Source organism: Acartia tonsa, chromosome 11 (assembly GCF_053477335.1).
Source record: "Acartia tonsa isolate MP-2025a chromosome 11, ASM5347733v1, whole genome shotgun sequence".
Lineage (NCBI taxonomy): Eukaryota > Metazoa > Arthropoda > Copepoda > Calanoida > Acartiidae > Acartia > Acartia tonsa.
In genome coordinates, this window is record NC_137270.1 from 39,129,805 (window position 1) to 39,157,669 (window position 27,865).

The following is a 27,865-nucleotide window of genomic DNA, read 5'->3' on the forward strand; positions in this document are numbered from 1 at the left end:
ACTGAACTGATTGAGTTCTCCTTGTTTGTGTAAGCTCTACAAAGGTCCCAGGCTGGTTTTAGACTATAATATTTAAGATTTTATGTTATTTTTCTACCCTCTTTTTCAGAAGCTAGGGGCGCAACCGCAAGTTATACCATAATAAGACTGCAAAATCATGGGACATTAATAATAGATTTTCTTATGTTGTCTTGTCGCTATCCATGGCTTGTGGCCCAAAATAAATTGAGCCTGCTGATTACAAAAATAGATAGGCCTTAATTAATATCTTCAAGACAGGGAGGCATAGATTTAGATATGGAAGATGAAATATCTTTTTTTAAATATGTTTCACAAAAACATTAGTTTAATGAGAATAAATTGCTGAAATCCTGGGATGGAGGATAAAATCGACTCTCCCCAACGAAAAAATTGATTATCAACCAGTTAGATTACCACACTGAAAAAATAGGTAAGGGATATTCATTTGTCGTCCATTGTTTTACCCTGATAACATTGCAAAAGTATTCCTTGCAAATTATGCAGTTTTCCTTATGGAGCAAAAGATTACAAACATTGAATTCATATATCATTAACCAGGCACAAAGATAAAGGCACTTAAAATACAACCCGGCCCATAGACGTCCAGGGGTGAGGGTAAAGGGTATTTACCCTCTAAAACTTTGGAACACCCCAAATTACCCAACACAACATTTTTAAAAATACATTGGATTACGCCCTCAAATAAAAAGCTTGGACGTCCATGACTCAAAAAATAACCCCACTACCTTCTAATATGTTTGTAAACCAACCTAATAATTTTACTTATAGCAAATTTCTATAGGTACAAGCAAGTAACTTAAAACTTAAATCCAAAATTCATCAAACTTCATAACTTGGTTTGGAGATCTTTATATACCTATTCCTATTTGATTCACTTGATCAAAAACAATTTGTTTGATCGTTCCAATTTTATTATTGGATATAAGGACCTTATTTATTCAAAAATTGGTCTTAACTTACTAAAACTAATATAATAACAAATAATACCAACCTTCCATCGAGTTTTTATAACTTGTTCTAAAATCTGAAGGGCATAATATTTGGTTTCCTGGTTGCTTGAAAACTCTAAAATTGTGTCAACCTAAAACAAAAATTTACAATCAATACTTGTTCAAATAAAAACATATAAATGATCCCATAATAGGATAGTTCCACAATGTGCCTTTAGGTTATTTTAGGTAATATTTCTTCATGTTTTTTTATCATGTTATTTTAATCAACTTTTTAAAATGTGAAAATTGCGATCATAAAGTTACCATTTCAGAAAAGAAACAAAGAGTTTAGCTGTTGCGATGGATTTTTAAAGAAATAAAACAAGCATTTTAAAAATTTGAAATATTGTAACGTCAATTTCTTTTATGATATACAATGATTCCATGCTAATACCTACCTAAAGAAATAGATTTCTGTTAATTAAACTTAACTAAAAAGGTATGTATTAATGTCGGATTCTCGAAAACATATCTAGATTTGAGGATTAATCTTTCATGAATTCAGATTGCCATCACTTCATGAAATTCTCGATAAAAACGTCTAAAATATCATCAATTCTATTCAAAGGGTGTATATTCTGCAAATTTGACCCTTCTAAAAATATGTGGTTGGGGGGGGGGGGGAAATGGAAAAATTAAGAGAACTTAAATTTTTTGCCATTTTTCTCCGATGCTTGGTGGAAAAAAAACTAACAGAAAATGTGGGAGGGGGAATAATATGAATAAAATACCTAAAGAGTTCTAAAAATATTTTTCCCCCTTCCTTGCTGGAAAAAACTAGAGGGGGGGAAAAATAAAAAAAATTGCAGCAGGGGAAAAAATGAATCTTGTGCAGAATATACACCCCTGTTCTATTCTTTTATTTATTTTCTTACCTTCATCCAGCTATTTGGATGTTCTTTGTAAGTTGTGAGGACTTCTTGGGCCATTTTCTGTTCTTCCCCAGTACTTTTATACATTGCGGCAACAACATTATCCTAGAACAGGTATTTATCGCATCGTATTATTGACAGCTTTCAGCGGATATTAAAACGAAAAATTAAAAGATTAGCCCGTGCCTTTGGCATCTCAGGGCTAACAAAACTGGTTTGAATATTATGATTGTTTTCTATACGTAGAAAACTGGATAAAATATGACATATGATACATGATATTTCAATATGGCTGAGAACCGCTTTTAATCCAGCGGATATTAATCGGTTCGAAGCCATACTGAAAAAATATATTAATACCTATTACTGAATAAATATAGTATGTCTAGATCCACAATTTCTTATATTGGCCAATAGAAAGCAATATAGGTACAATCGGAATAGATTATTTGCTAGAAAATGTACATATTTTGGCAAAAAAAAGGAAGTATTTTAATTTAATCCATATAGCAAGTGGACAATAAATAGTTAAATTTATTGATATAAAGCTATCTTTTGGAAAATTATATCAACCATAAATTAAATCATTTTAAGTTAAAGGATTATTTACCATTTAGGGATTAATTCTGTTATAAGGGTATATTTCCAATAGAAATAGGTAAGGGGGTCATATAAAGATGAAAATCGAAAGGTTTTTTTTTATTTTGACCTAACAGATAACTAAAAACATCTTGTTCTAAAGCCTTTTGTCGATACGTTACTATTTTGGCTTTAGGGAAATTAGGGAATACATCACAAAAAAAACTTTGACGCGCGGTCATTCAATTGCTAAAAAAAACTACTTACAAGGAGGCCTATGTCCAGTTTGGAGTCAAAATCCAGAAGCTTGTTTACGGCCTCTTGGGCGAGGGTCGTAGACATTTTTGTTCCTGAAAATGGGTTCATTCAATATCTCTGAAACGACTATAACAAACCTATGTAATTAAAAAAACTTTAAGACTTTTTGATTTTAACATAAAATTTACTTGATTGAGACAAATACAAAAAAGTAAATTACATAATTAAGAGGTTAATTATTAAATTGTTTTGAAACAAATTTTTGTAGGGAAGTTTTAAAAATAAATAACACCAATAACCTATTGAATCACTTTGCCCTGCTAATAAAAATAGACGTTATCGTTATGATCCGATAAAGATAAACGTAAAAGATAACTTTCTTTTTTCCAACGTTACTGGCTATAACAAGAACAACTTGTAATTTTTAGTCAGTCTCAAAAAGAAAGGACTTATCACTTTTTTAACGGTTGTAACTCACTTTTTTCTCCGTTATTTTTGTCAGAAATATGTTTAAATTGACGAATATGGCGGTTGGACCGATTGAAGGACGGTTGGTCGGCCGTAAAATCGGTGAATCGGCGGCGAACCACCGTCTGTGTTTATTTTCCGTTGTAATTGAGTCTGTGTTGGCCATTAACCGGTAAAATCCAGTTTCATCCTTTGGTATCCACACCGAGGCGAGGTTGCGAGACAAGAATTTTATTTGGGACATTCTATTACGGACAAATTCTCCCCGCCAACATTTCCCCAATTTTCGCGCGGAAATGAAAGTTGAATTAATCTCACGTCTTTCATAGGCAAGGTAGCATACAAATTTTACAATTAACTATAGTATTTTAAACGAAAAATCCTTTTTAGGCACTTTAATTTTAAATTAATCATAGAAACTTTACGAATTCGCGATCTTAATGTAAAAAGGAAAAAATATTCCAAGAAAGAAATAGCCGTATAAGAGTCAATAAAAATATCCGCGGCAAATGCGCTGTTTCAGGGCCATTCATGCCGTCAATAAGGATGAATCAGTGGCTATTTTTTTGCGTAAATCGTAAATATACTCATTGATGGAGCGTAACAAAGTGCGTAAAAAGGTAAATATGTGTTTTTCATCATACATAATTAATATTATATTATTTATAATATTGTATTATTATGTTAATTAAAAGAAAAATATTAGAATTTTGTATCAGTGCAGCTACTCTATAATTTTTGTTTGAATGTTCGAACTTCTGCCTTTTTTGTCTTGTTAAATTTTGATAATGAAATATTTTAATTATATAGTATTCTTTATTTTGTAAAAAACAAATTTTTTATTTATATTTTATATTTATTATTAAATAGACTTTATTATACAATACATTCAAATATTGCAATTAAATGCTCATTTTTCTTACAGGTTTTGCTAAAGACTTGAGCAATCCAGCCACATGGAAGGGATAGGCAGCAATGTTAACAGTCTTGGTTTCTGTGCCTATGGAAATACTGTTATCATGGACAATAACAGGAACTTCTGCATCACATTTCTGGTAAGCCTGGAAAATTTTTGATTCTTCACTCTGAAATAAATATTTAGTTATAGGTATGGTTGGCAGAATGACAAGAATCTTTGTGTGTACCAGGGACGGCTTGTTTTGGTGGGGGTTGGGGAAGCATTCCCTTCCCACCACCCTCACAAGAAAACTAAATTTTAACAAACTTGATCCCCCCCCCCCCTTAGAATTACAATCCTTATTTTACAAAAAAAAAATGTGGCTTGTAATACCCTCAAGTTATACCCTTGTTTTCAATTTAGAAAATCTTTTAATCAATTAACATCACTTAAAACCTGGTGATGGTTTCCACACACATTGATTATGTAATTACTAGCGGCTAAGAACCTATGGGGAAGGGAACTTGAGCTAGGGTGGGGTAAGTCTACCCCTCCCCCCACATTTCAAGTGTTAACACTAATTAGTTTTAAAATGAAAAAGTTTAAAGAAATCTTTTTAGTGGGGAAAGGGGGTAAATGACAAGACTGACAGACAGACAAAGTGAGTTATAGATTACCATCAATTCTAAAAAATTAAATTACTTACTTTTGAGAAGATATCTTTATGAATTTGAATATTAAATTCACATGGAAGAACATAGAATAATTCAGGACGCTCCCATCCAAGTTGGGTGTAAAAATCCTGCAGATAAAATTATATTAAAATTAAAGTCATTGTTGTCTAAAAAAAACTAACAATTTAATTGCAACATCCATGAGTAGAAAAGCTCTAACATTGTTATGTTTTTTTCCTAATAACAGCTAAATAGACATACGACCAAAGATAGCTCCAGAGCAGTGAAGATACTAAATTAACATTAAGATATCCTATTTATCTTATGTTATGGATGAACAGACAAATTAATCCAAAGAACAGTTGTTGATATGTCAGGGGAAGATTCCTCAGAATTTATGGAAATCTATCTCAAACAATGGCCAAGAAGTTACATTTTAATCCTTACATTAAGAACAGATAGAAACAATAAAAGGTAGAGAAGATGCTCATTGGTCAGAATTTGTAAAACATTGAGTCATCTAGAATCAAGATATTTGCCAATATGAAGGTTTTATACCTGGTCACCTAAGCCACCCCAGAATAAATATTTTTCTTCTGTAAGATATTTATAATTTTCTTTGTTCAGACTCTCTTCATACACTTTAGAAGCTCTCATCCTGGCAAGCTCATAGATTACTACTCCCGTATTAAATCCCTAGATTAAACGTTTTGTCTAAGTCTAAGTAACACATTACATCTGTTATATTGCAAAAGCCTTTGTCTGTAGGCACAGGTAATACAAAGAAAAGTTTGCCTGTTTTCATATATATGAGCCTGCTACCTACCAAACATAAAGCAGACACATTTTTTACCTGTGTTTTGCCCAAGAGACCAGCAGTAGAGTTTAGATACTTTTTCCTGTGCTTCTTAGTCTCATAGAAATAGTGGGGCTTCAACTCTACTCCTACTCCCATTATTTGACTAAAAACAATTTTGTTAAATGATATAAAAGAATCCCGATTAAAACAAGGTAGAATGTCTATTTGTCTGTTTTTACCAAAAGATATCGCTGACTGTTAGAATGAATAAGTCTCCTAAAGTGTAAAGAGGTCGCACATTAAAAAATTAAACCTCCCCTCCCCCATTTGTTTTTATTTTTGGCTAATTCTAAGGTATTTGGGTGACCTAACCCCCCCCCCCCCCCGTCCATGTAGAATTTCTCCAAGAGGCCTCTATGGGAGTGTTAATAAAAATAATAACAAATTGGCTTCTGATTTTAGGAGAAGCTTCCTTTTGGTAATTATAAATGGAATCAATATTCCCAACAAAGAAAGAACATTTCAGCTAATGAAAAAATATTTTGCCTCTGACTTTGAGGTTCGAACTAAGATAAATAAAAAGTTAAAAATATATTGAAATACCTTTCTGTCATCTTTTCTCTTTGATTAACAAGGTGAGATGCATCTTTCCTAAAATCATTTGAATTTTTAAAAATCCCAGCATATAACAGAAAAGTTAATAATGGTTTATACTGTAACTATGCCAGGCATATGTTAATAATAGGTCAAATCCTCTAAAATTTCTTAGGCTAGCCTAGGAGTTAAGGATTTGCATGTTACTCCACATATATATATATTATATAAGGCTAAGGAAACACTTACTTATAGCCTAGGAAATTTTACAAAATTTGGCTCAAATTAAGAATTGGGAAATATAATAAAAAAAATTTTCTATGATTGTTGGATTATAATATAATACAAATAAGGGTGCCGAGCCCCAAATGTTTATTTACCTAAATTCAACATCAACATCTAGCATTATGAGATATTCCAACTCTTTTGGAAATACTTTGTGGTACAGAGGTCCTATGTAGAATAGATCCTAAAACAAAATTTAAAAATAAACAGGACTAGCGGCTGCGCTCGTGGCATCTAAGGGCTCTGTAATCAAGATGGCAGGAGGGGGATTAAATTTAAAAATTAAATATCCTAAACCCATCTTGGGACCTATGTGAAGCTTTCCTAAAAAGGAGAATGAAATCAGTTTGGTAATACTTTAAGATTTGATTTTCCACCCGTCTCAGAGTAAGAAAGGTAAAATTGAACTTCTTGTCTATATTTAACTTTAAAATTATAAACACAGTACTTAGCTTAGGATTACATTTCCAAATTAACAAAAAGTTGTGCATACATAAAAAAAAAATATTCTTAATGTATAATAATTTTCTTTTAATATTTGTTGTTAATGGTGAAATAGAAAATTTCGGCGATAGTATTCATGTGCATTATGATTAGTTACTGATTAATAGACTTATAACTTGTAAGTGTTTCTACAAAAAAAAGATTATTTTTTTAACCTGCTGGTATTTATCAAAATAAACAGTATATTCTCTTCCATCTAATCCAATCTAAACAAAAAATATAAATAAAAAATAGTAAATACAGGTTGCATGTTAGGCGCTTGACATTCACATAATGAATTGAAAAAATGCTTTGAACAATAAACAGTCATAATCCAATTTGATATTTACAGCCATTTTACATATGAATGCAGTCAGCACAAAGGCAGGGCTGCGCGAATCCTGTGGAAGGTGAAACCTTACTTGGACAGAATTCTCTACACAACTGACTGCCAGCAGTAAATACACAGTTAATGTTAACAGAAAGCTTTAAAGTAAGAAATAGTTCAACTCCATTCATTGCATCAAGGATGAGGGAACAGGATATGACACCAATACAAATTTAGTTTATATAAAAACCTCCAGTGAAGAAAAACAAAATTATACTTCTTTAATGAAAATTATAGGTGGAAAAGTTTGGACCCTTCTGGTTTAAACCCGCATATCAAGATTTAATAGAAGTCTTTATAGTTATTAAGACAGTTTTAAAGTTTTTGGGTACCAGAATAATTTATAGTTTAATGTCCCTCCTCCCTGGTATTTTAGACAGATTTGACAATAATTGCAATCTTAGCCTACTTTTAATCATGCTCAAAACAAAAGTATGTCTTTTAAAACTATATTTTTAAAACTTTTTGATGCTTATGCAATTTTCTAATATAAAGTGCTTAGTTTTCCTGGGTGTGTCAGCCATGTTTTTAATTATTTTTAAGAAGCCCTGGAAAGTGTCACGAAATATTTCTAGGATCTACTGCAGTTCACGGTAAAATATTGCTAGTAACGAATATTGCCAAAAATCTATGAATTTTAAAGGTTGCTAGTTGCCAAACGGCTGAACGTACAGATCATGTCCGCACACTGTTTTAAGCGGTATAAGAAGGCCTACAAATAATCTGGAATAGCCATAAATCAATAATGCATAATTATCTCGCAGTGCAGAGAAATGCGCGAAAAAGGCCTATTTTACGCGTTTTTCCATCAGTGAAGCTTTCTCTGTGCATCATTGGATCTTGGCTATTTCAGATTATTTGTAGGCCTTCTCATACCGCTTAAAATGGTGTGCGGGTATGATCTGTACGTTCAGTCGTTTGGCAGCTAGCAGCCATTAAAATTCATAGATTTTTGGCAATATTCGTTACCAGCAATATTTTACCGTGAACTGCAGTAGATCCTATTTCTATTATACATCTCTCGTTTAGAGGTTTCCTTTCCCACTTCTCCTCTCATCCCTCCTTTTTAAAAGTATTTTTTTGACGTCACACATGACACTTTCAAGCGATTCAATTTCAAAATTTTACCTGTTTTGTAGGCGGAACAGTAACTCCATAATATTTCCAAATATCATCTTTAAAAGTAATTTAATAACAAAACTGTTTTTAGATAGAAAAAATGTCTTGAACCATTTTTAGATATCATTTAATAAACAATCTGGTTTTTTAAAAATAAAATAGTCTTGCTCTTTAAAAAAAAATATACAGAATGTTGGACTTTTTAAAAGAATGTTTTTCAAAAAAAATAATGATATTAAAGAAAACGTTTTCTTATCGTTGGCTTAGCAACTTTTGGGACTCTTATTAAATTTTTTAATTGGTTGGTTCATAAAGTTGAATGTCAACTACAATTTGTAATCTACAGAAAATTTGTGTATCATCATTGGTTATGTACATCAAATGATCTATTTATCGGGTTGTTTTAATTACTTTAACTACTTAGAATAACAATATTTATTTGGGTTGGCAATTCGTCTCATTTTTGGACCGGATTCGGATTCTTACAAGAATCCAGTGGCGTGCGAACCGAAGGGGGCACTTGGGGCAATCGCCCCCCCCTAGAGCCCAAAACGCCCCCCCCCTGCCCCCCCCTAGCCAACGCCCCCCCTGCCCCCCCCTAAATGTTGAAAAATGCCCCTTTTTGCCCCCCCCCTGGTAAACAAAAATGCCCCATTTTGCCCCCTCCCCTCTCCATAAAGCAAAACTGTCCCAATGTTTCCAAAAGATCAAGAATAACCAAAAAAATTTTGGCGCTTCGCGCAAATTATAAACCTATTATTTAATTAATCATACCATATTTGGAAATTCCCAATTATGACTAATAATTTCTTTAACTGGTGATCTTCTATAAAAGATAGATGGCTATTTTTATATTTCACATATTTCCCCTTATTTGGTGTTTTTAATTTTTAAACTTTTTTTTGGATAACAGTATCAAAATGATTTTTTCTATTGTTCTTAGCATCCAGTATTCAATTTACTTTGACTGTCGGTCTAACATTCATTATCCAAAATAAAAAAGGGTTTTTTTGTCTATTTTCTTAAATAAATCTAAAATAATCATCTACTTTTTTTGTGCTTTGCAGGGATCTATAGGGAAAAGACAATGGCCAATTAATTGATGTACATCCCCAATGATGATACACAAAATTAATCCTTATATAGATTATAATTAGTGGATAGAACGTATGGAAGTTGTTGAGCCAACGAATAAGAAAATGTTTTTTTTTATCAAACTTTAGGGAATAGTAATATAAATAACCCAATGTCCACTACATCCCTGCATATTTGAAAAATAAGTTGCACTTTCCGGCCTTTCAAATGATTTCTTCTGTTCATCATATGGTATATTATGGTGTTATTTATATAAAAACATTTGTAAACATATTTATACAAAAAGTTACTTTAAGTTAAAAAAAATTGCGCGCTTCGCGCGCCAATTTATAAGTACTTTTCAATCAGCATTGACATTTATGTCTTTTTCTCAAACATGTATGTCTGTTTAAATGAATAACAGTGTATAAGTATATCATAAGATGTTCAGGAAAAGTTTATCATTTTTTTTGTGTATATTCCCTTAACTAAAAGATATGTTTTTTTCCTAGCAATTTACATTAACAACCCTAATTAAAGCTCACAATACTCTATTTTCTTGACTTGATAAAATAACACAACTCTTGTAGTCTTTAATTGATTTTAGTTTGAAGGTTGTGTAAAATTTTCTTAGTGCGCTTCGCGCACCACCCTAAAAAATCCATGCAAACACCACTTTATAAAAGAGTGACAGATTTTTAAAATGCCATTTGAAGAGGGTGGGAGATGTTGATATAACTTTTTTCAATAATTTACCATGTCTGTCAGTCCATAATGCTATGGGGGAAATGTGATTTTCCAAATTATTTCCAAAATGAGAATTTTTATCTCGCCCCTCACCTTATTTTCTATAGGTGGGTTGACATTCTTTTGTATCATCCTCCCTCCCATGAAAAAGAAATTAATTCCAAGGGGGGGGGGGGGGATTGGTAAATATTCTTTTTTTGCAAGATGCCTTTTAGCTTAAGGGATGGGGGATATAGATTTGAGTAGGGAGGGGGGAAGGAAGGGGGAGGGGATTGGGGGAAGGTATTGGGGAAAGTGATGGGAGGAAGGGATGGGAAAAAAGGAATAGGGATTAGAAGGCCCATAATCAAGTAATTCTACCCCCTATAAACGCCCTTGTTTAAAATAGGTGTCATAATAAAAATGCCCCCCCCTAAAGCAAAGTGCCCCCCCGGGGCACTTTGTTTTAGGGGGGGGCAAAATTTTGCAAAATGTTCAAAATGCCCCCCCCTAGACAAAGTGCTTCGCACGCCACTGCAAGAATCCGTCCAAAAATAAAACAGATTCTTATTTTTTGACGGATTCCTGATTCTAGCAATATTTTAAAAGGCTTTAAAAAAAATTAAGGGATTAAATTAAACCGGGTACTGGCAAAAAGCTAAATCTGCGTTTTTTTCATATTTTCTGATGTCTCCACTTGGTGGTGTAGATGGGGGGGGGGTAATCTTTGCCTTCAAAGAGTGGAGGTGGGGGAAGCCGGGGGTGGTTAAAAAAATTTAAGACGCTAATTTTAGCCTAACTATTAAGAATCCGAATCCGCTATAAAAAAAAGGGATTCCGGATTCGGATACCAAAATTGGCCAAAAATTGGGCGGATTCCGGATTCGGATTGCCAACCCTAATATTTATATAACTTGTAAACTTATAAATGTTTGGTTATCAATTCCTATTTCATTTCTGTAGTTTCTGGAAAAATAACCAATATCCACAAATTCTACTTTTATAGATCTGAAAAAAAATACATTAAAATGATAAATATGAAAAATGTCAGTCTTTTTTTGTCTTTGTATATCTAAATGTCTGTCTCTGCCTGTCTGTCTATTTATCTATCTATCTACAAATCCGTTCATCTGTCTTTTTAACCATCTATCTATTTGTTTATTTATCTAACTATCTACCCATCCATATATTTATCCATCTATTTTCCTATCTATTTATCTAATTACTTATCTTATTCTATCCATCTGTCAGTCTAACCAGGTATTTTTCTTCCTATCTATCTATCTATTTATTAATATACTTATCTATCAATCTATCTGACTATCTATCTATCCATATAATTATCTATGTATCTATCTATCTATCTGCCTTTCTGTCTTCCTGTTTGTCTGTCTGTCTGCCCGTCTGTCTGTCTGTCTGTCTGTCTATCTGTCTATCTATCTTTCTATCTATCTATCTATCTATATACCTCGGTAGTTTCCAGTACAAAGATATAAGTTCTTCTTTACTATTGTGAATTCCAGGCCCAACAACTTTTAGAAACAAAATCCTGACAAAAACGATTATGTCCAGTATAAGCGAAGCTTTTATATAATAAAACAAATATTTGCATCTTGTATGGTGATTCTTGCAATTAATGGTATAACTGAAAAAGCGTATAAAGCTGTATGTCTCTTGTAAATTGTCAAACATATTTTCTGTTTTTAATAGTTACTTCTCGCATCGTATTATAAGCAGCTTTCCGCGGATTTAAAATGTACAATTTATAAGATTAAAACCAGTTTTTTAGCCCCGAGATGCCGGATATTAATCGGTTCCGAATGAATACGAAAAAATCTTTTTTGCCATATATATTAAGATACAAGGCAAAAATTGAGAGGATCACTGGGCCTGAAGAGAAAATGTTCTGACTTCAACCATAAAAAAAATCAACTCTTTTTGTCTATATTATATAAAGTTGATAAATGCATAATTATTTTCTTGTAGTGTTTTGTCCCTTCTCTTTAAATTAATAAACTGCATACCTGCCAATTTCTGACGCTATGGTTCTTCTGATATGTTTTATAGCTGCTTTATCTGTTAGAAATATTAAATGGAGTCTGGTCCCACGACTGCGAAATAGCAAACTTCGAGTTAATTTCTGAAAAAAATGTAATAGAAAGTAATGCTGGCAAATGGCGTTTTCAAAGTAGCCTTTGGAGCAATTATAATACCCCTACCCCTCCTGTAAATTGAATATAACGTCGGGGTAGTTTTTGCTTGTATGTTAATTAACTTATGTCAGGTTAGGTTAGGTGATATTGGGTACTATGTATCCCTGCAAGGTTAGACCCCCAAAGAGATTAGGCAAGAGATAAAAGCTACACCCCTCACCCTTTCCTTATTTTTGAAATAAATTGAAAATAAGGGGGGGGGGGTATCAGTGCTCTATCCGACACTTGTAATCTGTTACCATTAGTTCAATTAAAAATGGATATCCTAATGTTGTAGATATAGGTTTTCAGAAGTAATACTTTAACACATGATTCAAGAAAGAAAGTAAATACTATCTAAATAGTAGTTTTGCATTTAGATGACTTAAAGGGACTGTGAACGTAAATTTTTCTCATCTTAATATCAAATCTTAACATTATCTCATTCATAATATCTCACAGATAGAGCAAAACGCGCTTTTGTTTGCTTAAAAAACGGCTTTTTCCGACGATTTTTATAAGGTACGGGGAAAGGAAGAAATTTTCCGTATTATATAAAATGTGCATTAAATTACTTTTTTCTCCCATTATAGCTAAAATTAAACTTTTTCGCATAGTTCTAGATTTTTCCTAACAGTTAAGCTGACTTTTAACATAATCCTTGCTTTAATCCAATGTATAGTTACTTAGAAATTGATAAAATAAGCAATATTTTTTTATTGAAAACCAAATACAATAACAAAGCCAGAAACAGGTTTTTATTAGTATCCAATTAACTTTAAATGGCCCATCTCTCGCCCACCTTTAATTACAAATTTGTAAATAATAAAGACGCAATATTTATTTATAAACAGTCTGATAAAAGTGTAAACTAATTCTCCAAAGTGGGTTATTTATTGTTCAACACAATAAAAAAGGATATTATTATTTTATATAACCTATGAGATTCAACCCTTTGTAGACAGTGAGGTATTTTTTTTGTCAATAATACGAATTTAAAATATGTCTTTATTACCTAATTATTAGGTTATAAAAAAACGAATTGGCAATTTTATAGCATAAAATAAATCCTTAACAGTAAGTAAATTGTTTCAACTATATATGACAAGTTAAATATCCCTACAAACATTATAAGAAACAAAAACGTTCAGATTTTCCCTGTTTTTTCCTTTTTCCCTCTCAAAATACCATAAAATCAAGGCATTATTTCTGGATATTTTTGTGAATAGGACATTTTTGGTTGATCAGTGTAGTGAAATGTGCTTAGTAAATGTTAAGATTTGATAATCAGATGAGAAATTTTTACGTTCACACTCCCTTTAATGTAAAGAAAGGAGAAAAATACAATCACCCAGGGATCTAAAGGGATAAGGCATTTGCCGATAGTTGAGGTATATTCCCAATTATGATACTCAAAATTACCCCTTATATAGAAGATTACAATTAGTGATTGCTACGTTTTGACACTCAACAAACCAAAACAAATGTAAAAAGCAATTAAAATTTAACAAAAGTCCCCAAAGTTGTTAGGCCAACGAATAAGAAAACATTATTATAAAACTTTGGGGACTAGTGTAATAAACAGCCCAATGTCCCCCTCCCTCCCTGACTATCACCCACAGTACTCAATATCCAGCAAAACAGGTTTCTTCATTGCAACGAAAATAAATACCTTTAATTTATGACCCAAACTTGATGTTTCAAAAGTTCTTTCTGCTAGGGATACATTAGTTAATATCATACCTAAAAATAAAGACATTGCAAAAAAAATCAGCATATTTAAATATACACTTTTTAGTCATTTCTTCTCCTTATTTAGAGTTGCTGTTTTTTTGTCCAATGGGGGGTATGGGTGATTACCCCCCCCCCCCCCAAAAAAAAAAAAAAAATAATAAATTTGGGGGTGCAGCACCACCTTAATTTTGAATTTTGAATCACCCCCCCCCCCCCTCCTAAATGAAAAAGCTTGGATGACCTTCCAGTGTCCCACCGTACTATGAAATAGTCTAAAACCTTCTAATGACCCTCTTAAAATTCTTTATCTAAGAGATTTTGGGATAGATATAAGTATAATTTTCATTCAAAATCTAAACTCTACATAAGCTGGTGTGTATTTTTCTGACTATGTGATTTATGCTTCGCTTTTATGGATGTTATCATTCTTGTTCTACATTACCTATATGTGCATAGCTATTATCTGTATGTTTCAAGTTTCCAGGATCTACCAGCTTGTTACTAAAAACCTAAATTGAAATAGAGTTATATTTTTTTTCTTTTTAGATTTCTCTCTATCTATCTCTCTCTCTCTTACACACACACCCCTCTCTCTCTTTCACTCTCTCACTCACACACTCTTACTTTTATAAAAGGATGTCATCCATTTTAAAATTTCAATTCTCTCGAGTTTCTTTTCTCTTCATGCAACTACCCAATAGCAGCTTATACCAATAACGAAATTATTTTTTAAAAAATCACGAAACCTATACATGGTTTTCAGCTGTCTTTCGTGGGCAACATATAGTAAAATTGACGACCTCTCAATTTGCCCCTCCCCCCCCCCCCCAATACTATTTAAGATTTATTTTACTTGTTGGTTATACCTTATACCTGACCAAATAGCCCATTTTATGGGGGGATTGAAACACCTTCCACAAAAAAAGATTCTTCTCATGTTCAAAGAGCCCATCCGTTTAAAAGATCTTATAAAAGACAACCATTTAAATATTCTATTATAAGAAAATTACTTACATTTTTGTAAACATCATCATTTTGAGTTTTTAAGCTTGATGTTAAACTTATTAAAATTGATATTAAAAACCAATAATGTAAATTCATTTTCATTCTATTTTAAATTTTTTTAGGATTAACTTCTATAATATTTTAGAAATTGAACTAATCATTTTTTCTGAAATATTGAAGAAGATTTTCATTATTTTAAAACATTTATATTTAAAGAATTAAAAAATGTAAAAAGAAAAAATCATCTGACAGTTACAAAGCTATATAATAACTTAAATTCATGTAACGTTATTCATATTTCTACGGACGGTTGGCTGACTTAAGGATGAACACACAAATTGAACTATGGAGTGGCTTTGCTACTAAAAATATAACCTTAACTTTAAAGACAAAATTATTTATTCCAGTATGGTTTCGAAACCGACTAATATCCGCTCGAATAGAATCAATTCTCAGCCATACTGAAAAAATCCTGCATACCATATCGTTTTACAGACAATTTTCTACAAATGATAAAATAAAAGTCATTAAATAATACAAGTTTTTACCTCACTCCTTTGGTTTTAACCTTATAATTTTTATTTTAATATCCACAGAAAGCTGTTTCTAATACGATGCGATAAATAACTATTATTTTCCATCTAATCTGTTGATAGCTCGTTGTATATCTACGCTATTTATGGCTATTATTGACCTTGTCTTTGTATATTTTGATTTATTTAAATAACATTTTTAATAATTTAACTTAATTTTGTATTAAAATCACTGATTCTTTCACTAACATCTATCTTATAACTAACTTTCTTTTGGTAAATTGTAAACGATAAATTGCTGAGTCATTCTAAGTTTGTCTTATTTAGCGTAAAGGATAAAAATCAGACGTTCCTAAATCACCGCTTGAAAACCATGATTTTAATAGGGAAGCTGAAATGAAATTGGTGTCATGGTAGGGATATAATCGTCCTATAGTTTTAAAACCTTGCTTGATTCTTAACAGAAAGTCCCTACGTTCATATTTTAAAGTCCTTATCTTAAAATTAAATAGTCTATAATATTTTAGTTTTAAAAAGTAAATGAATAAAATTTTAGTGGGGGCAATGATACCCTCCCCTAAAATAGCTATAAACCTTCTCCGGACCTATGAGAAGCTATACTGTAAAGGAGAACTGATCGGTTCAGCGGTTATCGAGATTTATCGGTACAGAAAGACAGAAGAATAGGCAAAAATCCTGTTACTTCCATATAAGGATTATATAAAGAAACAAATCGAATGATATATTCGTTTAGATACAGGCTAAATCAGGCAGGTATATAGAGAATTTCCAGGGGGTGGGGGTGATTTTATAAATTCAGGGGTTTATATTAGGGGGAGGGGAAAATCCCCTTTTTTATACTTCCTTACACCATATTCCAGTATGAACCCTAGGATAAATTTCAATTTATTAATATGAAATTTATTTGAAACGAGTGAAACACTAGATTTAATCAATAAGAATTTCATTTTGCAAAAAAATATCCTATCATATAAAGCAGTAAGGTAATTTTGTGTGTAGCTTTAGATTTCAATAACTACTGAACTGATAGAATTCTCTATTTTAAGTAAGCTTCACATAGATCGCGTGATAGTTTTAGGCTATTTCATTTTCAGATTTAGGTCTTGGGATGGTTTTAAGCTAATTTTCTAGAAGCCCATTTTTCAATAGAGAGGTACTACATACTAGAACGCAGCCGCTAGTTTAAAAAAAATTAAATATTTGTTTTACGCATCATAAAAACACTAACACAGTTAAGATTTAGGGTTTAATTTCAATTGTAATATTAAGTCAACAGTACATTTAAGAAACCAGCATTTTAATTTCACATGGAAAAGTATTGAATATTTTGAATACGGTACGTTCCCAATGGATATATTATTACTTGGATCTTAAACCAGATTTTCATGTTCTCTAAGGGGACGTGGATAAGTAGGGGGTAGGTAAGAAGAAGAAAGTGGATTGTGGGGAAATTTTCAATTAGAATGTTTGTCAGAATCCTGGTCCTTTGTCCCTAATTTTCATATATTTTTACTTTTTGTAACATTTGTTATAAATTTCACAATAGAAAATAATAATTCAATTCAACTAAATAATTGTGTTTTTGATTACCATGGGTTGGGAACTTTTTAGAATCCCCACAGTTATGGTTATTTACATAAAAATACAAAAAATATTTATTTAAAAAAAACAATTAATATTATGTTTTAAAGTAGAAAAGTGTCATAATTCCGAAATTTTTAAATATACGTAGGTCTGTAACGGAAAGAGCAGATTGTTAATAAATTATTTTAGAATCGTCCTTACGACTTCAAACTTTGTCTGATGATTCCTTAAACAGTTAGATACAATACAGTTGCGACTTGATTTTTTCCTAGATTTTTTTTGTAGAAACACTCATTCTTGGGCTCTAATTTTTTTGTCTGTTTGTCTGTGTGTCCTTCCGTTTGTCCGCCCTTTCTTAAACTCTGCGTCAAAACAATTTGGCAATTTTCTTCTTCATTGTAATGGGACTATTAACCCCTCCCCCCAATATATAATTTTATGAAAATATGTCGAAAACAACGTCAATATTTAGAGAAGCACAAACAAAAACAAACGAACGAAGTTCATTGGTAAAGATAATTATAAAAAGAGAGAGAGAGAGAGCGTAATGATAATAGAAAATCAATATAATAATCATATTGTATTTTGTAAAAAGAATGACAGACCAACCGACAAAGTAAATTATACAATGCATACTTATTAATATCGAGATTCTTACCTAACAATTAATTTCAACAGTATGTTTTAAAGAGGAGCCGCAAAGTTTCCTCCAAAATGGTTCAGACAGATGGACAGAGGGACATTTCGAATTATGGAGTAACTACACTACTAATACAAGTTTTAAATAAAAATTGCAATTGTTATATGGTTTAATATGTCATTTTTATTTAATGTCATTTAGTCAAAACAAACCATTGTAATTACATTTTTGCTAGGGTTATGTTGCAGGGATAGGATAATAGCCGATACTTTGATGTAAAAACCCAAAAAGTACCCTTCTGTAGGTTAAAACTAGTGGTTGAAACGTTTGGGTTCTCAAATTAATGAACCAACAAATTAAAACTCGATTAAAGTCCCCAACGTTGGTAAGCCAACGAATAAGAAAACGTCATTATAAAAATTTGTAGACTAGTGTAATAAACAGCCCAATGTCCCCTCCCTCCCTGGTTAAGTTGATACAATAACAGGACAAAAGTTTTACATGTTTCAAGTTGTTCAAATTAAGCAAAAAGGATACTGCTAAATAAATTAAAGACTTATCATAATTTAGTTTTGTGAAAATAAATAGTAACTTTTTCAACTTTGATAGCTTAAGAAGAATGGTAGTTTTTCTGCAGTAGTTATCAAAATATTAGCTCTCTGCTATTATTCAAACAACAAAAGATAGGTAATATTTATTTATCGCATCGTATTATAGACAGCTTTCCGCTCATAATTAAAATGAAAAAAAATTGTTAGTTCCGAGGGGAAGACGGCTCTAGTTAACAAAACTGTTAATTATTTTATGATTTTTATTAAATTGAATGTTAATGAGCTTCACCTTTTTATGGGCCAAGATATTCCCCTGCAAACTTTCAAATTGTCTCAAAAACCAGCCTTGTGACGTCATAAAAATGAGGGATTAACCATCTCTTTTTTAGGGATTTTCTTTTCCACTTCTCCTCTCATCTCCCTCATATTTATGACGTCACATGGCTGATTTTGAGGCCCTTTGTAAAGTTACTATTCCCATTTTTCTTGCTATAACCTTTACACATAGATTATTGAATTAGGAACTATATTCTAGTCTTAGTTATGATTCGATTTGAGTAGAGATTCGAACTCATCACCTTCACAACTAAACTACTGAATTTGTTAAAGATACATCAATATATTTACAAGGTTTGGTGAAGTCTATGTCAACCGTGATTCCAGTCCTCCATGTTTTCAACATTGGATAATGGTCTTTTTCTTTCTTTCACCCCTAATTCAAGAATTATCAGGTGAAAACTTATTGAACTTTAGTAAAATTAATTATGTCAATTTAAAAGTTAATGAAAAGGACAACAGAAGGACTTATATGAAGCTTTATTGTAGAACTGTAAACAAGATCTTTCAGTACAAACCTATAAGCAGACACACATCCTAACTCTTCTTATAAGAATTGCTAATTTTTTTAGACATGATCGTGGATTTTCAAACTTTAGTACGTCAAGAACCCCCTACGAAATAACAGGTTCATTCTAAGAAGCTGTTTATAGAACCTGTAAAAAAATGACGTCATAAAATAAAAATGACCAATGAGAGGCCAATACAGAGACTAAAATACAAATGGCAGTCCAGTATACATTTTTATTTACCGATGGTAGGTCAGTATGGCGTCATTTTTAAAGTCACTATAAACAGCTTCCCAGTTTAACAGTTCTAGGTCAATGAAAGATAAATCAATCTTTTAACCTATTTGAATATGAAAAAAATATATTATGTATTTTAAAGCTTATTTTTTTATTTCACGTTGACCTTTCCCTCTAAGTTTATGTAAAATTTATTTTTCATCCCTTCTTGTAAAATTTTCCCCCTCTGATGACCTCTGTTATTATCTGTCACAGTCATGACAGCATTAGGGGAAGAAAGGAGTAAAGAGGAATTGTATTCTTATGTAATATAAGTACAATGAAAAGTGGTTACTTGCAGGGATCTAAAGGGATAAGACAATGGCCAATAAATTTATATACATTCCCAATGATGATAAACAAAATTACCCCTTCTGTAGTTTACAAATACTGGTTGAAATGTTGAACACTCAACTGAATGAACCAACCAATAAAAATTTAAGATCCCAAGGTTGTAAAGCCAACAAATAAGAAAAACATCGCAATATCATTTTTATCAACTTTTACTACCAATAAAAATTAAAGTGTTTTATTTTAAAGTCTTTTTCGTAAATAAATTTTTTTTATTATTTTCTCTATTCTTTATGTATTTTTTTCTCATTAAGACTTGTTTTTGCTGTGCTATTTTTGGAATTTGTTATACTGTGATGAAATATCGTAAACAGTAAATGTTTAGGTTGGCATCCTCGACATGCCTCATCTGTTAGCCTCAGAGAATGTTTAAATACCTCTAAATATCACACCAAAGAGGTAAAAAATAGCTTTTTTTTCAACTTTAAAATACAGTTTTCTAATTAGTTACTATCAATCTGTCTCCATAAAATGCTAGTTTTCTTTTGTTTTGATAAGATTATAATATTTGTTTAATTATGTACCTTGATGTTAAAAACTCAGAATCTTCTGAATTGATCTCACATCATTTTCTTGTGTGTCCTTGTTTTTTGTTTATCCACCAATCTTTTATTCAGAAGAAGTGTGATGTAAGCATTGAAGTGAAAGGTAAAGTTTTAATTTCATATATAGTTTAGAATTATAATTTTTTTTACAAAAATAGTTTTTGATTTATTTAGTTAAAATAATATTTCCATAGCTTTTTAAAGGACAAGGTAGGAAAACTATTCAGGTATAGTCCCTTTCATGGCAACGCACCTTAAGGGGTGATTCTTTGTATTTTTCACAGAAGCTTTACTCATATTTCTAGCCCCGGCAGGGGGCTATAACCCTGCAGGGCCAATTGCCCAACCCTCTGGAGCAATCACATAACCCAATATAACCTAAGCTAACCTAAAATAACCTATAAAAAGCCATTTTAAAAGTATGACGAATCGCCATTTAAGGGGCGTTGCCACGAAAGGGCCTATTCCCAACTATTCTTATAGGAAAAAATTATAAATTGATCATTACAGCTTATACCAAGAACAAAATTAATTTGAAAAACAATCATGAAACCTATACATGATTTTCAGCTGTCATTTGGGGGCAATGCTTAGTAAAATTGAACCTTTTAATATGCACCCCAAATATTATTTTAGATTTATTTTGCTTGTTGGTTATTTATATTTATATTTCATTTATATTTTTGTCTTGAATAATTTAATAAACTTAGCTAATATACGAGACTTTTGAGAACACATATCTTTATTGCTATCTTAAAAATTTGATTTTATAATTTTTAAAAATTTCTATTTGTACAGTTAGGGAGTTGAATCCATTTTTATAGAAGCAGAAATATAATCTATGATTATGGTTTGGACCCTCTAAAACTGTAATCTACCTTTCCACTTTCCCCTCTCTTGGTGAAGATATCTTCAACGCCGATACGATTTTTGAAATGTAAGATTCTACTTTCCCTTCTCTTGGTGAAGATATCTTCAACGCCGATACGATTTTTGAAATGTAAGATTTCACTTTCCCCTCTCTTGGTGAAGATATCTTCAACGCCGATACGATTTTTGAAATTTAAGATTCCACTTTTGCCTCTCTTGGTGAAGATATCTTCAACAAGAGAGACAAAAGTGGAATCTTATATTTCAAAAATCGTATCGGCGTTGAAGATATCTTTACCAAGAGAGGGGAAAGTGGAAGGGTAGATTACAGTTTTAGAGGGTCCAAACCATAATCATAGATTATATTTCTGCTTCTATAAAAATGGATTCAACTCCCTAACTGTTGTAGATGTTGATGAGAATGCAGACAAAAATACTGAGGTACAAGAATAATAAAAAACAACATCAATTACAATTTTGCATGACTTATTTGCATTACATTCCTGTTTTTCACAAAACTTATTCTTCATAAAATTATGGTGATGATTTTATTTTGAAATGTTTTTTTTTACTGGTTAATGTACTCATAATTTCCAAATGCCTTTATAGAAGTTTATATTATTTCCTTGTTTGAAAATTACCTAATAAAAAGTACCAATACAAAGTTCCTTCTGAATTAATAAATCAAAGCCATGACAATAGACATTCCCAGAGGTGAGCAGATGGGGGGGGGTGTATCCACCCACTGGCAAGATTATGAAGTGTCAGATAAGAAGTGACCATACCTCTGAGTCCTCTGAGTCTCCTTAAAACAGCCAATGGGGATGTATAGGCAAAAAAGTCTTGACTCCCCCCCCCCCTAAATTTAACAGAATTGTGAATAGATTACTTTGTGTATGTTCATTATGTAGTGGGGTGGACAACCAGAGGGTGTATCAAACTCCATGAATCTAAAATAACACCCCTCTGGTTATCTGTCTTACACTGACCATCAATTTTGGTTTAATGGAGTGCACACCCCTTTGGCAAAACCCTGTGCACGCCACTGGACATCACTATGATCTTATTTTCCAGGCAGAAGAGTATAATGATGATGAAATTATACTTGGGGAATGCCCTAACGAGGGACCTAAAGGATGGAAAGTCCTTAGTCTAACCAAGGTATGTAATATCTCATATTGTCTGTTGAGAAGAAAATTTTGTAAAAGGGATAGAAAATTCAAAATAATTGTTTTTAGACTTTGTTTGGTCTTATAAAAAGGAAAAGCGAAAATGAAATATTTTTTGAACAGGTAAAACATAATAAAAGTTAAAACTTAAATTGATAATTTTAAAAATCTTGTTAATAATCGTTTTTTGTTGTATTTGTAAGAGAAAAAACAAATTTGATGGAGAACAAGGTAAATAAAATTTTTGTACTTATCCTATGATATAAATTATTTTTTTTTTGCTTAAGCTTGAAAATTGCTGGTTCGAATGTGTTCTAGTTTTTAGGGAAGCTTTATAAATGTCTTTGGGAAGTTTTATGAAGCTTGATAAACATTAAACCGATTGGGCTCAAATTTTTCAAGGAATATACCTATTGGTCCTTGGAAGGTTTTTAGCTATTTTCAGGGGGGATTGAACATCCTCCCTCCAATTTCAAAAGTCAACTGTTGATTTTAAGTAATCATTCCAGCGTGGGGTAAGTGTGTGAATTTATCCAACCTCATCTTGGGAGTTTGCCCTTAGATGCTAGGTGCGAAACCCATTATTTTTTTCGAAAAATTTTAACTTGTTTTACTTACAGACGAAGCTGATCTTCCAGGGCCTTCCAAACCTTATACAGTGCCACCCAATAGGGTTAAAGTTAAGGGACCTTTGGTAAGAATTTATTTCCTGCAATATGAAATACTAAATTGTACGTCGAACTGATTTTGGGATTGGTAATATTTTCATGGGCGATTTCTTTTAGGGGGGTGAAGGCATCCTCCCCAAAATAGTTAGACCTAAAAGAAGCTTCACTGCAAAAATACCCACATTAATATAAGTTAGATACATCGACAAACAGACACACACATCCTGATATATCTTTTCTCCAAAAAAATGGAGGGGGGGGGGAGAAATTTTTTCTTTAAGTAGCTCAAACAAAATACCTTCAAACCATAAAAAGTAGGTTGAGTCCATTTTGTTCAGCGGTTACCAAGATATCAAGATTCAGACAGACAGACGGACAGACATCGTTCTATTTGTATCATAGATACATCTAAAATATTTTTGTGAAGGTGATGACTTCCTCCCGAGCTCTTGCCTCCCTTGGTATGTGTACAGCTCATGGTCTGGAAAATGGAAAAGGTAATTTATCCAGGAATGTAAAGGGATAAGACAATGGCCTATAAATTGATGTACTTTCCCAATGATGATACACAAAATTTCCTCTTCTGTAAATTAAAATGGTGGTTAAAAAGTTTTGACACTCAACTTAATGAACAAACCACTCAAACTGCATCAAAAGTCCCAAAAGTTGTTATAGGACCTCGGAGACAAGTAAAAACAGCCCAATGTATCAGTCTAAAGAATAAATATACGAAATTTAGGTCCCTAATTACTTAATTGGACCAATTAGAACACAGTGTAAGAACAAATTGCTAAAAAGTGTAAATATTAAGAAAGGTAGCTATTTGAATAGTTGAATTTCTTGGGATAAAGCTTTGCTTGTGGAAATTATATACTCTAAAAATTCCAAAATACTTTGCATCTGCTAAGCTGTCTATCTATCTATCTATCTACATGCATAATGTCTACCTATTCAATATTCATATATGTCATGTATGTATCTGTTTATCTAAGTATTTACTTTTCTACATAAATACCTATTAATATTTTAAAGTTGGTGCTTTGGCTCTATCTAACACTGTAGCTTCTAGGGTTCATTTGATTGAGGTAATCCTTACATAAAAGTAACAGGATCTATACCTGTGTGTCTGTCTGTACCAAAGGATCTCTCTAATCACTGAACCGATAAGGTTCTTCTTTAAAGTGTAGGTCCCGAAATATTTAAAACTAAAATTTAAAGTGGTAAGTCGACGTCCAACCCATCATGTGCCCCCAAAGGCCTTAAGGGAGTTAGTTGCTAGTAACTAATATCTAAACAATGATAGCAACATTCATAAAAGCAAAGCTCAATAAATCAGACTGAAAAAAGGAACACGGACAAACAAAGAGTGCCTTCACTTAATAGTAAAGAATCAGAATATTATTTATAAATCTCAGCAATGTAGTTATCATGTTTGATTACTTCATTGTGCATAATCATACGAGAAATTTAAATATTTCAAAACTCATGGTAATAAGAGGATATTTGTAACACTTAAAAAAATAATTTCAAAAATTAAATATTTTGATAAGGACTCACAGACTATTTTGTCAAGATTGTTGAGTTGCCAGGATTTATAAAGAAGTTTTAGAAATCATGCAAATTTTGAAATTGATAAGGCAATTTTAACTTTTTAAAATAAAACATCACATTTATCCTTTACGGACTAAAGAACGGACGAACCGACTTCTTCGCCTTTAATAACAAACACAAACATCCAAAAACTATATGAAATACAAAAATGGTTTAAAGCTATTTTATTAATTGTTTTGTTACAGTCAAAAAGACAAAGTGCTTTGAAACTTCAGGAACAGGCTAAAGGTAAATTTGTATCTACAAATTGTAAATCATAAAAAACACAGGGAAATAAATATACATAAAAAATTATTGAGTTTGAAAATGCAAAGTTAAAAACTTATCTACCATTTACTAATCCCTGCAAAAGTATGACACTAAAATGTGCAAACGTATGTTTTCTAATTTTCAAGGAAAGTATGTATAGATTAGGATTTAGAAAAGAATATGCAAAACAGACGGACCTAAGATAAAAAGCAGCTGCGTTACTAGGAAATCAATATTGTTAGATTCCTGTATATATGTATTATCAGCTTCGCCCCTAGCCTCTAGGGGCTTTGCCCCAAGAGGTAATTAATTAAAATAAAGATTAAGTACCTCTGGAGATGCCCAAACTCCCCCACTAATTTTAAATAATTTTTTTTTAAAATCTGGGGGGGATTTTTTTCATTTTTGGGGGGTTGGGGGTGTTCCACCCTCCAAGAAAATAGTCTAAAACCGCCACAGGACCAGTATATATATTCCCTAAAGATTAGAATCCAATCAGTTCAGTGGTTACCGAGATCTTAAGGGACAGACTGACGGACGGACAGACAGATAGACATTCTACTTTGTATTATAAATTATATCCAGTATATATTCGGACATACATCATTGCGTAAGACAGTCCATCACTGAAGGCATGTTACAAAAAATATTTGGCGGTTTCCCTCAAAGCGTAGAGCGAAATTGGTTATTTTAAAATAAATTGAAAATTTTTAAATTCATTAAAGGTGCAGAGGGACTTGCAATACAAGTCTGGAATTCAAATGATGATGATGACAGGTTAACTCAGGGATCTTATTCTAAAGGGATAAGACAATGGCCGATAAATAAATTTACATCCCCAATGATGATACACAAAATTACCCCTTCTGTAGATTACAATTAGTAGTTGAAACGTATGGACACTTAACTAAATAAACCAACCAATCAATATTTAAGATAGGTCCCCAAAGTTGTTAAGCCAACGAATAAGAAAACTTTTAGGACTATCGTAATAAACAGTTAAATATTATCTTTCTCCATGGATAAACAATCAATGTTCAAACGTTCCATGTCATTCTCTCTGTCTGTCATGACAGGTAAACAATGTGTAAACACTTCCACGTCATTCTCTCTGTCTGTCATGACAGGTAAACAATGTGTACAAACTTTCCACGTCATTCTCTCTGTCTGTCATGACAGGTAAACAATCTGTAAACACTTCCACGTCATTCTGTTTGTCTGTTATGACAGGTAAACAATGTGTATAATCTTTCCACGTCATTCTGTTTGTCTGTCATGACAGGTAAACAATGTGTACAAACTTTCCACGTCATTCTGTTAGTCTGTCATGACAGGTAAACAATGTGTACAAACTTTCCACGTCATTCTGTTTGTCTGTCATGACAGGTAAACAATGTGTACAAACTTTCCACGTCATTCTGTTTGTCTGTCATGACAGGTAAACAATGTGTACAAACTTTCCACGTCATTCTGTTTGTCTGTCATGACAGGTAAACAATGTGTACACACTTTCTAATAGCTGTTTTCGAGATCTTACTGGACAGTGGACACACATGAACCTTCAAACAAACCGATTAATTGCCTTCTTTTTTCCTAGGCTTGCCAAGTGGAATCATTCCAAAGTGAGAGAAGAGCTTTGCTCTGTTCAAGAGGTAAAAATAATAATAAATCAAAAGTTCTGACATTAAAAGTATGTGGAAATCTAATAGAAATTCTTTGAAAGAGTCCTCTTAAAGAATAATATAAAGATTTATAGTAGATTTGCTATGAATTTAGGTAAAATTGCTCTACCTCATATTCATAATTTTTAGGCCTACCAATTTTTCCGGCAGAAATATGCTACACGATATGGAGAGAACCCACCGAAACCAAGCGTTTTCTTGTAATCAATATTTTGAGATTGGACAAAAAATTAAGATTTTTTTCTGTAAATATATAATTAAAATTGTTTTAAATCTCTAAGCAACCTACTACTGGGCCCTGGCGCATGAAATTTTTGTGTAATAGGAATTTATATATGTCTAAAATAAATAAGCTCAAATATCTGTGGGAGCGCTTATCGTCATTTGAAAATTTGTAAGCTTCGCTTTTACTTATGTCGTCATCCTTGCTAAAGAAGTTAATAAACAACCAACATAAAATAAGCCGGTTTCAATATTTATTCATAATATAATTTCATTATTATTAAATAATAATTAAGAATCATAGATTTTTTAGACTATAAACAAAAAATGACTTTTTTTACATACTAAAAAAAAACAGATCTTCTATTTATAAGAGATTTTTTCATACCTAGTAGGTTTAATAATTCGGTAACAAAAAAAATAATTTGTTTTTAAAACAAATTAGAAATTTTATAAATAAACTAGCGGCTACGCCCCTAGAAGCCTCTAGGGGCCCTTAAGGTAGGAGGGGGAAAAGTCGACCTCATCCCATTTTAAATTTGAGTTTTAAAAGAGAAAAAAAAATATTTTTTGGGGGGGGAGGGAGGGGAAGACACCCTCCCCAAAAATAGTTTAAAACCTTCCCAGGACCTATAAGAAGCTTCACTGTAAAGGAGAACAATATCGGTTTAGCGGTTAGCAAGATCTTTTGGGACAGACAAAAAAAGCTTACTACTTTATATAATAGGATAGAAGAATATGAGAGATTGAGATTAAAGTGGCTTTTGGATTATTTGACAGGGATCTAAAGACAATGGCTGATAAATTGATGTACGTACAGTACATCCCAAATTATTATACTCAAAATAATTCCTTATGAAGATTAC

At 32.0% G+C, this 27,865-nt stretch overlaps 3 protein-coding genes across 14 annotated transcripts in view; 1 reads left to right on the forward strand and 2 right to left on the reverse strand.

Moving 5' to 3' along the window:
* emb (exportin-1 emb) overlaps positions 1 to 3,412 on the reverse strand; it is a 37,774-nt gene extending 34,362 nt beyond the window's left edge. For all 11 annotated transcript variants that reach the window (XM_080177047.1, XM_080177046.1, XM_080177044.1 and 8 more), the window contains exons 1-3: positions 2,753 to 3,412; positions 1,910 to 2,011; positions 1,034 to 1,123 (exon numbers count right to left, since the gene is read on the reverse strand). In XM_080177047.1, coding sequence (XP_080033173.1) covers positions 1,034 to 1,123; positions 1,910 to 2,011; positions 2,753 to 2,851 — 291 coding nt within the window. In that variant the 5' untranslated portion in view covers positions 2,852 to 3,412. The remainder of the gene's footprint in view (positions 1 to 1,033; positions 1,124 to 1,909; positions 2,012 to 2,752) is intronic.
* Positions 3,413 to 4,046: 634 nt separating this feature from the next.
* LOC145332110 (uncharacterized) lies at positions 4,047 to 15,342 on the reverse strand. Its single transcript, XM_080177049.1, has 14 exons — positions 15,192 to 15,342; positions 14,620 to 14,686; positions 14,116 to 14,186; positions 12,276 to 12,391; positions 11,720 to 11,800; positions 11,198 to 11,259; positions 8,461 to 8,507; positions 7,121 to 7,171; positions 6,557 to 6,645; positions 6,186 to 6,233; positions 5,637 to 5,745; positions 5,342 to 5,479; positions 4,816 to 4,911; positions 4,047 to 4,296 (listed from the first exon to the last, which is right to left on the reverse strand). The coding sequence occupies exons 1-14, from the start codon at positions 15,282 to 15,284 to the stop codon at positions 4,114 to 4,116; spliced, it is 1,251 nt and encodes a 416-aa protein (XP_080033175.1). The 5' UTR covers positions 15,285 to 15,342; the 3' UTR covers positions 4,047 to 4,113.
* Positions 4,145 to 27,043, forward strand: LOC145332111 (uncharacterized). 2 transcript variants are annotated; one of them, XM_080177050.1, is made up of 17 exons: positions 4,145 to 4,266; positions 18,570 to 18,647; positions 19,142 to 19,242; positions 19,420 to 19,475; positions 20,309 to 20,382; positions 20,601 to 20,631; positions 21,808 to 21,839; positions 22,473 to 22,559; positions 22,637 to 22,690; positions 22,771 to 22,798; positions 23,188 to 23,261; positions 23,663 to 23,732; positions 24,268 to 24,320; positions 25,032 to 25,074; positions 25,821 to 25,872; positions 26,693 to 26,747; positions 26,907 to 27,043. In XM_080177050.1, the coding sequence occupies exons 3-17, from the start codon at positions 19,181 to 19,183 to the stop codon at positions 26,979 to 26,981; spliced, it is 846 nt and encodes a 281-aa protein (XP_080033176.1). In that variant the 5' UTR covers positions 4,145 to 4,266; positions 18,570 to 18,647; positions 19,142 to 19,180; the 3' UTR covers positions 26,982 to 27,043. The 2 variants fall into 2 exon arrangements, with proteins under 2 accessions (XP_080033176.1, XP_080033177.1); XM_080177051.1 differs by lacking the exon at positions 18,570 to 18,647 and having other exon boundaries at positions 4,159 to 4,266.
* The last annotated feature ends 822 nt before the right edge of the window (positions 27,044 to 27,865 follow it).

Excerpts from the sequence above, each read along its gene's own strand:
- LOC145332110 (XM_080177049.1), bottom strand. The coding sequence starts at position 15,284 with ATGAAAATGAATTTACATTATTGGTTTTTAATATCAATTTTAATAAGT. Across the intron at positions 7,172-8,460 it reads CTGTTCCGCCTACAAAACAG|ATTGGATTAGATGGAAGAGA; the intron begins GTAAAATTTTGA and ends TTTTTTGTTTAG. Across the intron at positions 5,480-5,636 it reads GTCTCTTGGGCAAAACACAG|GGATTTAATACGGGAGTAGT; the intron begins GTAAAAAATGTG and ends CGTTTAATCTAG.
- LOC145332111 (XM_080177050.1), top strand. The coding sequence starts at position 19,181 with ATGTTTTCAACATTGGATAATGGTCTTTTTCTTTCTTTCACCCCTAAT. Across the intron at positions 20,632-21,807 it reads TGTAAGCATTGAAGTGAAAG|ATGTTGATGAGAATGCAGAC; the intron begins GTAAAGTTTTAA and ends TAACTGTTGTAG. Across the intron at positions 23,262-23,662 it reads TTAAAGTTAAGGGACCTTTG|GTGATGACTTCCTCCCGAGC; the intron begins GTAAGAATTTAT and ends ATTTTTGTGAAG.